This window comes from Lactuca sativa, chromosome 2, assembly GCF_002870075.4.
Source record: "Lactuca sativa cultivar Salinas chromosome 2, Lsat_Salinas_v11, whole genome shotgun sequence".
NCBI classification, from domain to species: domain Eukaryota; kingdom Viridiplantae; phylum Streptophyta; class Magnoliopsida; order Asterales; family Asteraceae; genus Lactuca; species Lactuca sativa.
This window is the reverse complement of record NC_056624.2, coordinates 216,730,980-216,743,700: the sequence shown is the minus strand read 5'-3', so window position 1 is coordinate 216,743,700 and position 12,721 is coordinate 216,730,980. Positions and strand designations below refer to the sequence as shown.

Genomic DNA, 12,721 nt, shown 5'->3' with positions numbered 1-12,721 from the left:
TTGAACTTGTAAAAGAAACCAATACCTATTTTAACAACTTGCTGAATGTTAACATTAGAAAATTCGCAAAGTAAATTTCATATCTATATCTACATTAGAAAGCTTGCAAATCGCGCTATGATTCGACATTTGGGTTCCTCCACTGTTAAGTGGATATTGCATTACTTTGAGAGTGAATATGGAAGCCTGACTATCCTCGAGTTTCTTCTAGGGCCCATAATGGTGATTTCCGAAGTCTTATTATTCATGTCATGGGTTATGTGTGGTTTCATTTACTAAGATGTGAGTGATTGTTCTCTCATGAGAGTTGTCGACCACACTAATCAATAACACTCTAGCTTGGAAGGTTAAGACAACAAACACTCTCACCCAAGTGTCTAACTCTTAATCGCGATTCGCTAAAATACCAACCATTAACCGTAGACATCCATTAGCGACATGAGCCTCTACAACCACCATACGACCGTGCTCCATCTACCTCCTACAAGGAGCACACACATATTTGTCAGAAACACATCTTGTCATTGTTTTTTACACCACATATATTGTCATCTTATACCAACACTATCAATATCACCTTTATGGGAGAGTTAAGTAAAGTCATAACAACCACTGTACACTCTTGAGTTTATACCATCTAACTTGGGCATATGACCGTAATCGTGAGCCTATCATGGGTTGCCAGTTTATGACTCTCCTTAAATTTTTGTTGCGATCAAATATACATGAAAATTACAGGACAAAATACAAAAAAGCACAACTATTTATCTACCAGCATTCGTAAAAACCAATATATTTTATTTATATGCAGCAAAAACCCTTATATTTTCAATTACTTTTCAAATTTACCAAAATATCCATTTTTTAACAAGTTATCAGGTTGTTTTGTTTCAAATTTACCAAAATATTCATTTTTTAACAAGTTATCGGGTTGTTTTGTGACATGACATTTACCTTGTCCGTTTTTTAGATTGACATAGAAAAAAATAAACGATGTCACTTATTTTTGCTTAAGCAAATAGTCGTTGAGTAAATTATATATTTCTTATGTTTTACCTTAAACAATATGCAACTCCATTTATTTTTGTTATATGCTAACCTAAAAACGAAAAAGATAAATATCATGCCACAAAATAGTCACAAAACAATCGGTAATTTTTTAAAAAACATGGATATTTAGGTTAATGTGAAAGATAACTGAAATTGTAAGAGTTTTTCTAATATAAACAAAATATTAAAAAAAAAATTGATTGCTGATAGATAAACGGTTATAACTTACATTTTGACCTACGCTCATCAACCAAAAGATCCCTCTTTAGCAACTTGAAGCCTGATCATTCTAAACTCCTTCGCGCATTTCGTTACATCAGTAACCTTTGACAAATGCAAACTAAATTCCATAGTTATAAAATTTTAAATATAAGATTAACTAAATTATTGAAAATTAACCTAAAAAAACCAAATAAGATTGATTCGGGTTAACCGAATAATCTACACCAAATAATTAATAGTATATCATTCGGTTTATATTGGTTTTTAGGTTTCGGTTATATATAAGAGTTTTTAAGTTTTTTGTTTTTTTTGTAATAAACGATAGGAAATTGAGGGAATCAATCTTATTCTAGTGGATGATAAATTAAGCAAAAAACTTGGAGGAGGCAAAATCACGAGTAATTAAATCTTTCTTTCCCCCCTCTCTGTTTACTGTGCTGTTGCCTGTTGTGTGTGCTACTATTTAATTCTTACATAGATTCATCGGTATTTTTGAAGCTTTCTCTCTTCCCAACCATGGCTATCACCTGATTTATTAATAACCAAAGGGGAAAGAGCTCTTTGAACAGAACGCGAGAGTGAGAGAGAAAGAGATCAAGGGTGCCCTCAAGCATTCATGGTCTCAGTTTCACGAATCCATTACATGAAAAACAACTTCTCTTTTCTTGATCTCCAAAAATGGCAACTTTGCAAGAAACCCATCTCGATTTGGAGGCCGGTGGAGGCGGCGGAAACCATACCCATCGTCAATCAATCACCACCAGTGTCGGAGACCGTAGCTCACGGTCATCGGATGCTAGTGAAGAAAGTACTACAGTCACCACTGAGATTGTAGGTGTTGTGTCGTCATCATCTTCGGAGGAGGAGGAGAAAGGGAGGCAATCCTCTGTGTCAGATTTCTCGGTGGTGGATCTGGAAAACGGTGGTGGTGGTGGGGTCCATGGTGATGGGGGCAGTAAGGTACATTTGTCAAAAATTGAAAGGGATTGTAGAATTTGTCATTTGAGTCTTGATTTAACCAATCCAGAATCTGAAAATGGGATTCCCATTGAGTTAGGTTGTTCTTGTAAAGATGATTTAGCTGCTGCTCATAAACATTGCGCTGAAGCTTGGTTTAAGATCAAGGGCAACAAGTAAGTACTCACCAAACTCAGCTTCCAAGATTCCATTTATATAACTTTATACACATACCCATTTGGATCTTTCCATCTTTCATACTCAAAACCATGATAAATCCTCTCAAGATTTAATTTTTAGCGACTAAAATCAAGATTCATTTGCTTCTTTCTTGTATATATAATGTCAAGTGCTCAAGTTCCTTTTTGATTGATCTGGGTCTTTCTTCTGTATTAGAAATAACGTTGTCTATGTGTTTTTTACGCGTTTTTGTCATTCTAAGGTTCTTGATAGTTGGATTTGGTTGACCCTTGAACTACTCTGTTTCTCTTTTCAATTATTGAGGTAATTAAGAGAAGTCCAGATGCAATGTAATAAGAAGCAACAACTACAGATTTTGGTGAAAAAAAACGTTTAAATGGTGAAGAACGAGGAGTCAACACTTTAAAAATAGAATAATTCAGAAAATGAAGTGTAAAAAAAGCAGGTTATTATGAAATGAACCGAATCTAATAGCTAAAAAAGGAGTCGACACCCTGTGTTCCTGTGTGTGTTTTATGCATGAAAAAAACTTTGAATTGGTTTGTTCGGCTTTAATCGTGTTGGAATTTGCTTTCTTTCTTTTCTTTTTAGCTTTCTCTTTTGTTATCTGCAAGTGGGCTTTTGACTCAAATCAACATAATCGCTTTTAAAAGCGTAAAGACTCTTTCGTATTACACTTGCTCATATGATATGACATATGATTCTTGTATTTATCCTTAAAAATGGCATCTTTCCTAATGTTGGAATCCCGGTTTCATGGACAAAGTCACCTTCGACGATCTTTTCAGTAGTTGGTTCAATTTGTTTGGCAATTTTGGAAGTTTTCATCGCATCAGGTGCTATACAACACTTAATAATAACAATAATATCAATTACACTATTTCTTAGTTTCTTAATACGTAAGTGCTTCAAGCTTTGATGCTTTTAGGGGCGTTCTTTCCTTCTTATTCTTATTCCTTTTCTTGCTTTATGTTCTCGTCTTATTGAATGGAAGTAAATTAGCTCGAAGTGCATATCAAGTTAAATACAAGTAATTTGGTGGGATAAAAAATTGTAATTTTTGTCCCTTCTGACATCTGTCCCAAACACACTATAACCTGTTATGTTACGTCATGTCTTTTATGGTATGCTAACTTGATTTGGTACAATCTAAACCCTAGAACATGTGAGATTTGTGGATCAATTGCTCATAATGTTGCTGGTGCGAACGAGGCTGAATTAATGGAACAATGGAACGAAGCTAACGATGCCACGTCAGCAGCTACTGCGCCTGGTGGGACCACCGCCACCTCATCAGAGAGTCGAACCTTCTGGCAAGGCCATCGGTTCCTCAACTTCTTGCTTGCTTGTATGGTTTTCGCCTTTGTCATCTCGTGGCTATTTCATTTCAATGTCCCTTCATGATGTCTGCATAAAGTAGTAGATTCCATCGAAGAAAAAACATTCAAAATGAGGTATTTCTATGTAGCACCAAGATATTTAAATGCAATTATATTGTTGTTTGTTGTTGTTGTGGTGGATAGTCATGTATGTCAGTAGAGCTTGTATTGATTTTATATCGATTGTAACTTTAAGATGTGTACGGATTTTTATTACTTATATATTGGATTTGTTTCTTCTACGTCTAAAGAAGGTAAGATTTCGTATTGTGGTTCATAGTTATATGAAAACTAAACAAGCTTTATAATACTTATTTTACCATTTTATGATGTGTGAAGGACAATTTTTTTTTTGTTTTTTTTTATCTCAGTGAAAGGAAAGAGACTATATACCCTTCTTTTTTTAGTAGGTATATATAGGCTAGTTGATGTATGACCTTTTTGAGGGCTTTTGTCGGTTATTTGTTTTATTTTCCGACTTGTTTTCAGGGTTGTGAAAGACAGATCACGTGGGTTTCTGGCTGTTTCAAGGTTGTCCCTTTGGAAGGACACTTTGTTTGTGGTGTTGTTGAATGTTGAGTGGTCTCCTTGGATTTTATTCATTAGGTAATGTGGGTTGTTTTTCCTCGGGTTTGTTTTGGATGCTTAAACAATTTAGCATTGCTTGCTTGCTTCTTTAAAGCTGTTGCTTCTTTTGGGCTTTTGAGTGTCACCTTGGGGCTTTCTTCAATGGCTTATGTTTATGGGCGTTGATTTTCTTTGAGACTTTAGTAGGTATTGGATATTGATTTGAACATTTTTAAACCCGTATTTGTATTGGAATTTAAGGAAAAAAAAGACTTGGTCTTCACCCTCATTTAAATCGGCCGTAGGGCATTAATCAAGTGTATTGCCAGTTAATACGAGATGTTGTATTCATTCTACTTGGTACCTATATCAACACAAAATTCTGACCTAAAGCATGAGTATGACACAAGATATCCTTACAATTGTTTAAATAAGAAAGTAATACACTTGTAAGTTTTACAATACTATTTTGTAACTCTCTAAATCCATGCATCATCGATAAAATTCTAATATGAAAATGTGTAAGAAAAAAGATGCACCATAATAAATAGAACAAATAGGGTAGGAAGTCAAAATTTTCACAACAATATTATTAGAAAAAAGATGCACCATAACAAATAGGGTCTACCTTTACAATAAAACTCAAGTACTACACTTTTGAAAACTAAAGACAACCACGAGAATCCACTTTTTACATCACACTTAGGAAATATTTCATTATAGTTTCCAAGTGTTAAATCCCATCCCTAGAGTGTCTTTCATTCTATTTCATGTTTGTACTATAGTTTTACAATATACCAATCTACTTCGCTTCTTTGTTCAATTATAGCAACCCACTTTGCTTCTTTGTTCAATTATGCAACATACTTTGTTGTTTTGTCCATTTTCAACATAAAACAAATACTTATTCCTACCATTTCCATTCTAAGCTATTATACATGTATAAACATGCTTCCAACAATAATTTGACATATAAGACACAAATCAATGCATTTACATTATCAAATCTTTGAATCCTATTTTATTCCACTTTGTGACATACAAGGCATGTACCTTAGGTTTTTCACTAATTCTTCCTGATTTTTTAGTACCATTATAACCAAATCTTCTATTGAAAATGATCCATACTCGACATGTCTTAATCATATAATTTATAGGAACATTTACATGTTATCTCATATTTTCTCTATTTGGCCATTTCTTCCATTTTGTCCCCAAATATCTAAAGCACACACGTATTCTTGATTACTACCTACAAACACACACACATACACACACACACACACACACACATATATATATATATATATATATATTTACTATCTTATAAAAGAAATCTTACTTTATCTATAAATAGATTGAATAACATAATATTATTTTTAAGACGTTCAAAACATTAAGCTAAAGGTACAAATAACTACCAATAAAATAATATTATATTTGAAATAGTCCAATTTTTATAACTAAATGTACATATATTTGATGCATAAAAGAATTGATCTGCGCCATTAAGCTCTCGCGTCTACGTTTTGATTGAGTCTAGGTTGAATACTGAGATTTCGGAAAATATCTACGGATTATGGCTACTTCCCTTATATCGAATCATTCTCTCTCTCTCTCTCTCTCTCTCTCTCTCTTTGCCTTCCTCAATCTCGCTGCTTCCTCTAATAAAAACCCAAAACGCAACCATCTACCTTTATTTACCACCATCATATGAATTTCACTTACACCATCAAACGTAGTCACCACAAGTCGACAATGACCTACACCATTGCTCGACACTAGCTCGGCTTATGTGAAATCACCGATGTCTCCACGTCTACACAACATCACCAGCCGCCGACGGCCTTCACCATTATTTACTCGATGGTGTGATAAAAGACACACATCACAGCTACACATACGTACCTCCACACCTTACACTCTCTCGCTCTATGCACATACAACACTATATCTTGAAACAAATCTTGGTTTAGAGATGATTTTGTGGTTTCTTTAGGTTTTTTTTATCGAACTCATTTATTCTCTATCGATTGTTGTACAAATATTTATACAAATATTTATGTGTATCTATCTAACGCTTGAACATATTTAGTTCTTTGATGAAAATATTTTTTTAATTTTCTCTGAAATTGTAATGTTAGGTTGTTTATTGGTCCATTGTTGCTATTATGGGCTTTTGATGCTGATATATAGTTTAATTGGGGTTTACATATTGCTTCTTTGGCTCTTAATGTGGTGCAGTTGTTTATGATTATGGTTTTCAGAACATTACATTTTCTAGGTTATGACGTGAATGAAAAGATGACTCTCCCTTCAATGTCAAGGTGTCTATTATGTTTCATAATTTTGTGGGTCATCTTCGTTTATTTCGTAGCATTTTTTATATGGCAAAATTTATTGGTCTCAGGTGGTTGTCGATTTATTAAGGTTTGACTTTGTGATGGCTCTAAAAAGAACCAATTTATATTTGATGAAAGTCCATTAAGTTATTTTAACCTTTCTATTTTTGATAATTCAGGGGAAATAGATGTTATTTTGGCTAAAGGTCAAGCAAAAAAAAAAGGAATAGCTTTAGAAGGATATGATAAACTATTCATGGTATTTCTTTCATAGGCGGATCCAAGGGGATCCCGGGGTAGCCCAGGATACCCCTCAAATCTTTTTCGGTAGTGTAATTTTTGTTTACGAATTCTTCAATTTTTTTCGGTATAATGTATATATATGTATCCCTTCAATTATAAACACAAACAAATAGTAGAGCTAATGGTTAAGGCGTTGCTTTATTAAAGTAAAGCTTTGAGGTTCAATTCTTGCTCCTTGCATATTCTTTGTTTATTTTTGTTTTATTTTCCCAGCTATTCTATCCCACATCGCCAAACATATGTAAAATCAACCATTTCTCTCTATTATATAAGTCTGTTATCCTCATACTTCATTTGATATCTACTTTGAATCCCACATCGATTCAAGTATAAAAATATAATTCAACTTCATGTTTATATAACAAGACTTAAGGTTAGCTAAGGATTCGATTAAAGTTTTGGTTTAAAACTGAAATTGAACCAGGGAAGCCCAAGTACACTGGAAAAATTTTTAGGTTACCCTAAAAATAAAATTGGGATACCCCTTTACTTTGATTCTGGCTCCGCCACTGATTTCTTTATTTAATACCTCTGCAATAAGTTCTGAATATAAGTGAGTGTATTTGAATTAATGACCGGTATTTCAAGCTATTACTGGTATTTGTAATGTTAGAACTTATGATGAAATTATTCATACAACTAAGAAAACAGTTCAAGGAATGGTGTATGGATCTAATTTACATATGGAAAAAAAAGCCATTTGTGCTTTATTTTGCTCTGTGCCATGATCATACAGGTTCTGGTCTACCAAGCATCAAGTTTGTTATGTACTCTTCAAACTGATCAAAAATTCTTGCAAGAAAGAAGTTTGATAGGATATATGTTGTGTAGTTGATGGAGAAAGAACCAACCAATTTCCGATGCATTGCAGTTAGTTAAATTAGTTGTGCTACTAAGAAAGCAACAAAGTGGTAACATAATGTGGACCTTGTATTTCTTAGTTTTTTGCAGGAAAACTGCAATAATTTTTTTTTGAACCGGCAAATACAAATATATTAATCTACTCCTAAACTAACACCTAATTTCACTTATGTCCATGACGGGACTTGAACCCTCGACCTCAAAGAGGGAGGGCACCACCTGATACCGCTGGGCTAGAAGCCCTTTGGTATCATATTTAATCTGGTCAGTTAACCCTAGAATTACTCTATGTTTTTATCTCATCTCAAACAAGACACCTCAAAATTTTGAATGGCTTCTATAATGGTTTTGAAGGTTGGACGATGTTTATAATAGTTTTTTAAAGTTGGGTGTTTTTAGTAAATTTTTTGAAAGTTGAGTGGTTTTAGAAACAATTTTGAAGTGCATGGACAAAATTAGATAAACCTTTACTAAAGTGTGCCACCAAAAAAAAGAATTTGAATTAAAAAAATAGTTCATACCTAACGGGTTCAAGTTTCTGGAAAAGCTTCATGATTTTGCTCTTATGGATTTCCATGTGTGAAATTCTCATATTGACCAAGCATTTGGGTCTTATGATCTTGAGCTGCATTTTATGAGGTTCAGTTGATCTATAGTTTGATTTCCATTTGTTATTTGAAATGCTAATGTTTGAGTTGAATCTAGGTTTCTCATCTTTGAGTTCGGCCTTTGGTTTTAGTCCTGGTGTTCCCGGTGCTGTTCTCTTTCACACTGGTGATCTCTTTCACTTCTAACTAATTTGATGACATGACATATCTCCATTTAACGACATGACATAGCAAAAGGGATCATTTATGTTCGTTCAAGATAGTCTCTAATGGTTATTTTCTCAGGTATGAGAATTTGGCTTCCAATAAAGCTTGATGATGAGGCATTGGCTCCTACCATTGGAAGTTATAATTGCAAAAACCTTGTGCTTACTTTGATGGAGAATGTGAAAGTTTACATAAGGATTTCATAACAACTAATATATGTTGGTACTAATAATTCGTATATGTCATTCTTGTAATTTATTTATGATCTGTGAGTTCAAAAATAAAGATAGATGGACTTTGCAGGGGCATTTTGGATATAAAGGGTTTGTTTGGTCAGTTTAGAAGGGTAAATTTTGGTAAAAATGTTTCTAAAGGGTGTAGGCTAATTTTTCTTGTTGCCATGTAATTTTACCAATGTTACAAGTAAAGGGCATTATGGTCTTTTTTGGATAATTATAAATATGATTGTATTTTTTTTTACTTTATTAATTATTCTTTTTGAGATGGAGTTGGAATTTGACAGAGTTTTGCTTGAACTGAAGACATTGTTGTGTTGTCATTTTTAAAGAACGAGGTTTGGTTCAACAGATTAAAGATCTAGTGTAAAAATGAGATTAAAGGGCATTACACACTTCTTATAAATTTTTGTTGGAAAAATGTGTCTATAGTTGGTGGTTTGATGGGGATATCTCGAAGGAATATGCAATTATGCATAAAGGCAGGAAAAGGAATATAGGATTGAGAAAAATTTTATTATTAATATATTTATTTTCCAGCTTTTGAAAATAGGCCATCAACACTAAATGATTGTTTGGTAGGATCTAAATTTTTAAGTTTTGAATTTTTAAGAGGTCTGAATTTCTAAGAGGGTCTTCTGAATTTTTAAGATCTGAATTTTTAACATACAGTTTGGTTGGAGCCTCTGAATTATTATGCTTAAACATAACTCAAAAATTAAACAAAAAAAACAAATCAAACATAAATATTTGACAAATCTACCCAACTATATCAATCAAACTCGCATTGTTTTTGGATGATATTGCTATAACTAAATAGTTTTTTCAAAATACAATGGTGTAATCAGATCTATATGATACTGTAATAAAGAAATCATGTATAATAATCATGAATTTCATAGGTAACAAGTATAATAATCATAATTATGACGTACGTCATTAACCTTATGCATATAAATTTAAAATCATTTTTAACCTTAAGCTTTTTTGCGTTTTGTTTTCTTATTTTCTAAATAGATTTGTATTTTTAAACAAAAAAACTTTATTGAGAATAAAAAATAAAAGTCGTTAGTATTCAATATTATTTAATTGCAAATATCTTTGATGTAATAATATTGCTTCGGGTTTATCAAAGTTTTTTTGTTTTATCTTGTAAAATATATTATATTCTTGAAAGTAAACAATGTGTTTATATTTTTAAACAAAAACATTTATCATAATTTTACTTTTTTCGTGCTAATCTTTCTACACACTAGATTAAGAGAAGTGTAAAAATTAAATAAATAAATAAATAAATGGATTTCAGGTGAGTACGGAGATAAGTAGAAACAAAGAGTAGAAGAATATTTGATTTTTTTTAAAAAAAAATATATAATGTAACTTTATTTGTGACAACTTAAAATGATAAAGCAAGTTCACTAAGCTTAATATATTAAATATATCAATAAAAACATATAAGATGTAAGAAATAACAATATATTTTAATTCAATTTTAGAACTATATGTTTGAAATAATGTTGCACTTTTATTTATATATGATTTATAACATTTTACTTTCACTTTTTTTTGCCAAATACACAACTGATATATCTCCATTGTGAACGATACATATTGATGTAATGCGTTTTTTTGGAATATAACATATCTCCAAAATTAAACTAATTGCCGCAAGTAAATTAATAACCAAAAAGAATGAATTGTCACCGTCGCTTTGCGCAGGTACACTCCTAATATATATGTACACACGTACTTTGTGTTCATTTTGTCCCATAAGACATCCTACCTTTTTCACACTCATTTGTAAATACATTCAAGTTATCTTTTCACATCCAACACCTTAAGTTCAATTAACAGCTTGGGGATTCATTATGAATCATGTTTTATTTTTTCATTTTTATGAGCAACACCAAAATAGATGTCATTGAGATGTGATGGTTTTAATATGTGTTTATCTTATTATATATTTACTATGATCATAATATTTTGTATAAACTTAATGTAAGAATTACTATTTTATAATTAATTACAAAAATATTTATTTATTGCTATATATATATATATATATATATATATATATATATATATATATATATATATATATATATATATATATATATATATATATCAACATTTTAGATATATAATTATGTTCTATGCAACAGATAGATTACGAAATTGATGATCATACTATACATGGGGCTTAGAGGGGATAAAGTGGGCAGCTGTACAGACCCGATTTTTTTTATTATATATTTTTGTTTAAAAATACAAAATTATAATAAAGATAAGAGCAATTTTTTTCTTGTTCATCCCGAACCTTTAAGAATATTTCATTTTTCAGGACCGACCCTGATACTATACGACGAAAAATAAACAAATTGTTAAATGCCTTTAATTAAAAAACTTATGTACTAAAGTTAAAAACTTAAAATCATAAATGTCTTGTAAAGTGTGATCAATGAGTTGGTAAATATACTTTATTGGGGCTTATGTCCGGTTGCTATCAGTATGTGTTCTAATAAGTCATGAGAGAAAGTTGAATCTCGCATTAAAAATGATAAAGCTCACGTATAACATAAGATAAAAGACAAAATTTTACATATGAAGTATGTAAAGGACCCTAATACAAATAAAAGAAAAGAGGATTTTATAGTTCAAATAATGGTTGGTTGTTAGAAGATTTTATAAATTAATTTTATTAAAACTGCAGTTTTTTGGAAGAGAAATTAAATATATTTCTATATTTTATTTTTATTTATCTTCTTATCATATCAAAAGGTGACAAATGGATTAAATGATATTAATTTCATTAAATATGCAATTAAATGAGACATATGTCAACATTTGATTGTGTATGAGAATATTTAATTTTCTCTTTCATATGATATGAGAATAAATAGGAATAAAATATAAGAGGATAAGTATCAATACAAAATAAATACATTTTTTGAAAGAGCAAAATAATACATTTGATTTTTCAATATTTTGACTAAAATAAATACTTTTTGCACTTAGTTCAAAAAAACACTTTTGATAAATTTTTTATATAACATAAGATAAAGACAAAAAATCAAAGGTGTGTTCGCCACATAACTTTTGAGAGTTTCTTTTTTTAGCTTTAATAATAAAAAAAACTTAATTGGACATAGAAACATGTAGTTTTTAGGTTAAACAAAAAACTCTAAAATCTAAAAACTACTTCAATTAGAATTTAACAAAAAATCTTTTAGATTTTAACTAATAGACTCAAAATAATAGACTAATAGACTAAAATACATTTAAAAAAAATAATTCATATCTATTCTTTTTAATAATTTACTTATATGATTAAATATAAATATATTTTAATAATTCAGATGCCTTTATTGGAAACAAACATTGATCAATACATTTTATAATTTATTAATTTTTATTTAAAAAATAATAAATATCTATTATATGAATTTATAAACCAAAATTAATATCATACAATAATATTAATTTTTTAGAACGCCGAAACACTTGTAAAAATTAATATCATACAATAATATGAATTTATAAACCAAAATTAATATCATACAATAATATTATATTTTTACAACACTAAAACACTTGTAGAAATCATATTTTTTTTCCGAATGCCCTTATGTCATTTTATATTTTTAGCTAGTCTATTAATTAGTTTTTACCAAAAATTATTTTTTATCAGTTGACTTTTCAGTTATAAGCTAATTTTTCATCTAACAACTAGCTTTTCAGTTAATACGTCAAACATAACTTAATATGCATAAAAAAGTTCTTACTAATTG

At 30.6% G+C, this 12,721-nt stretch overlaps 1 protein-coding gene across 3 annotated transcripts; it reads left to right on the top strand.

Annotated features, from left to right (window-relative positions):
• Positions 1 to 1,666: 1,666 nt before the first annotated feature.
• Positions 1,667 to 4,727, top strand: LOC111905713 (uncharacterized). 3 transcript variants are annotated; one of them, XR_006188564.2, is made up of 4 exons: positions 1,667 to 2,405; positions 3,591 to 3,884; positions 4,181 to 4,219; positions 4,299 to 4,727. XR_006188564.2 is itself a non-coding variant. In XM_023901436.2 (2 exons), exons 1-2 carry the CDS (start codon positions 1,951 to 1,953, stop codon positions 3,832 to 3,834), a joined length of 699 nt encoding a protein of 232 aa, XP_023757204.1. In that variant the 5' UTR covers positions 1,667 to 1,950; the 3' UTR covers positions 3,835 to 4,051. The 3 variants fall into 3 exon arrangements, 1 of the variants encoding a protein (XP_023757204.1); XR_002854984.2 differs by lacking the exon at positions 4,181 to 4,219; XM_023901436.2 differs by lacking the exons at positions 4,181 to 4,219; positions 4,299 to 4,727 and having other exon boundaries at positions 3,591 to 4,051.
• Positions 4,728 to 12,721: the final 7,994 nt, after the last annotated feature.

Coding starts and splice junctions, on each gene's coding strand:
- LOC111905713 (XM_023901436.2), top strand. CDS start 1,951: ATGGCAACTTTGCAAGAAACCCATCTCGATTTGGAGGCCGGTGGAGGC. Junction 2,406..3,590: donor TTTAAGATCAAGGGCAACAA/GTAAGTACTCAC, acceptor TCTAAACCCTAG/AACATGTGAGATTTGTGGAT.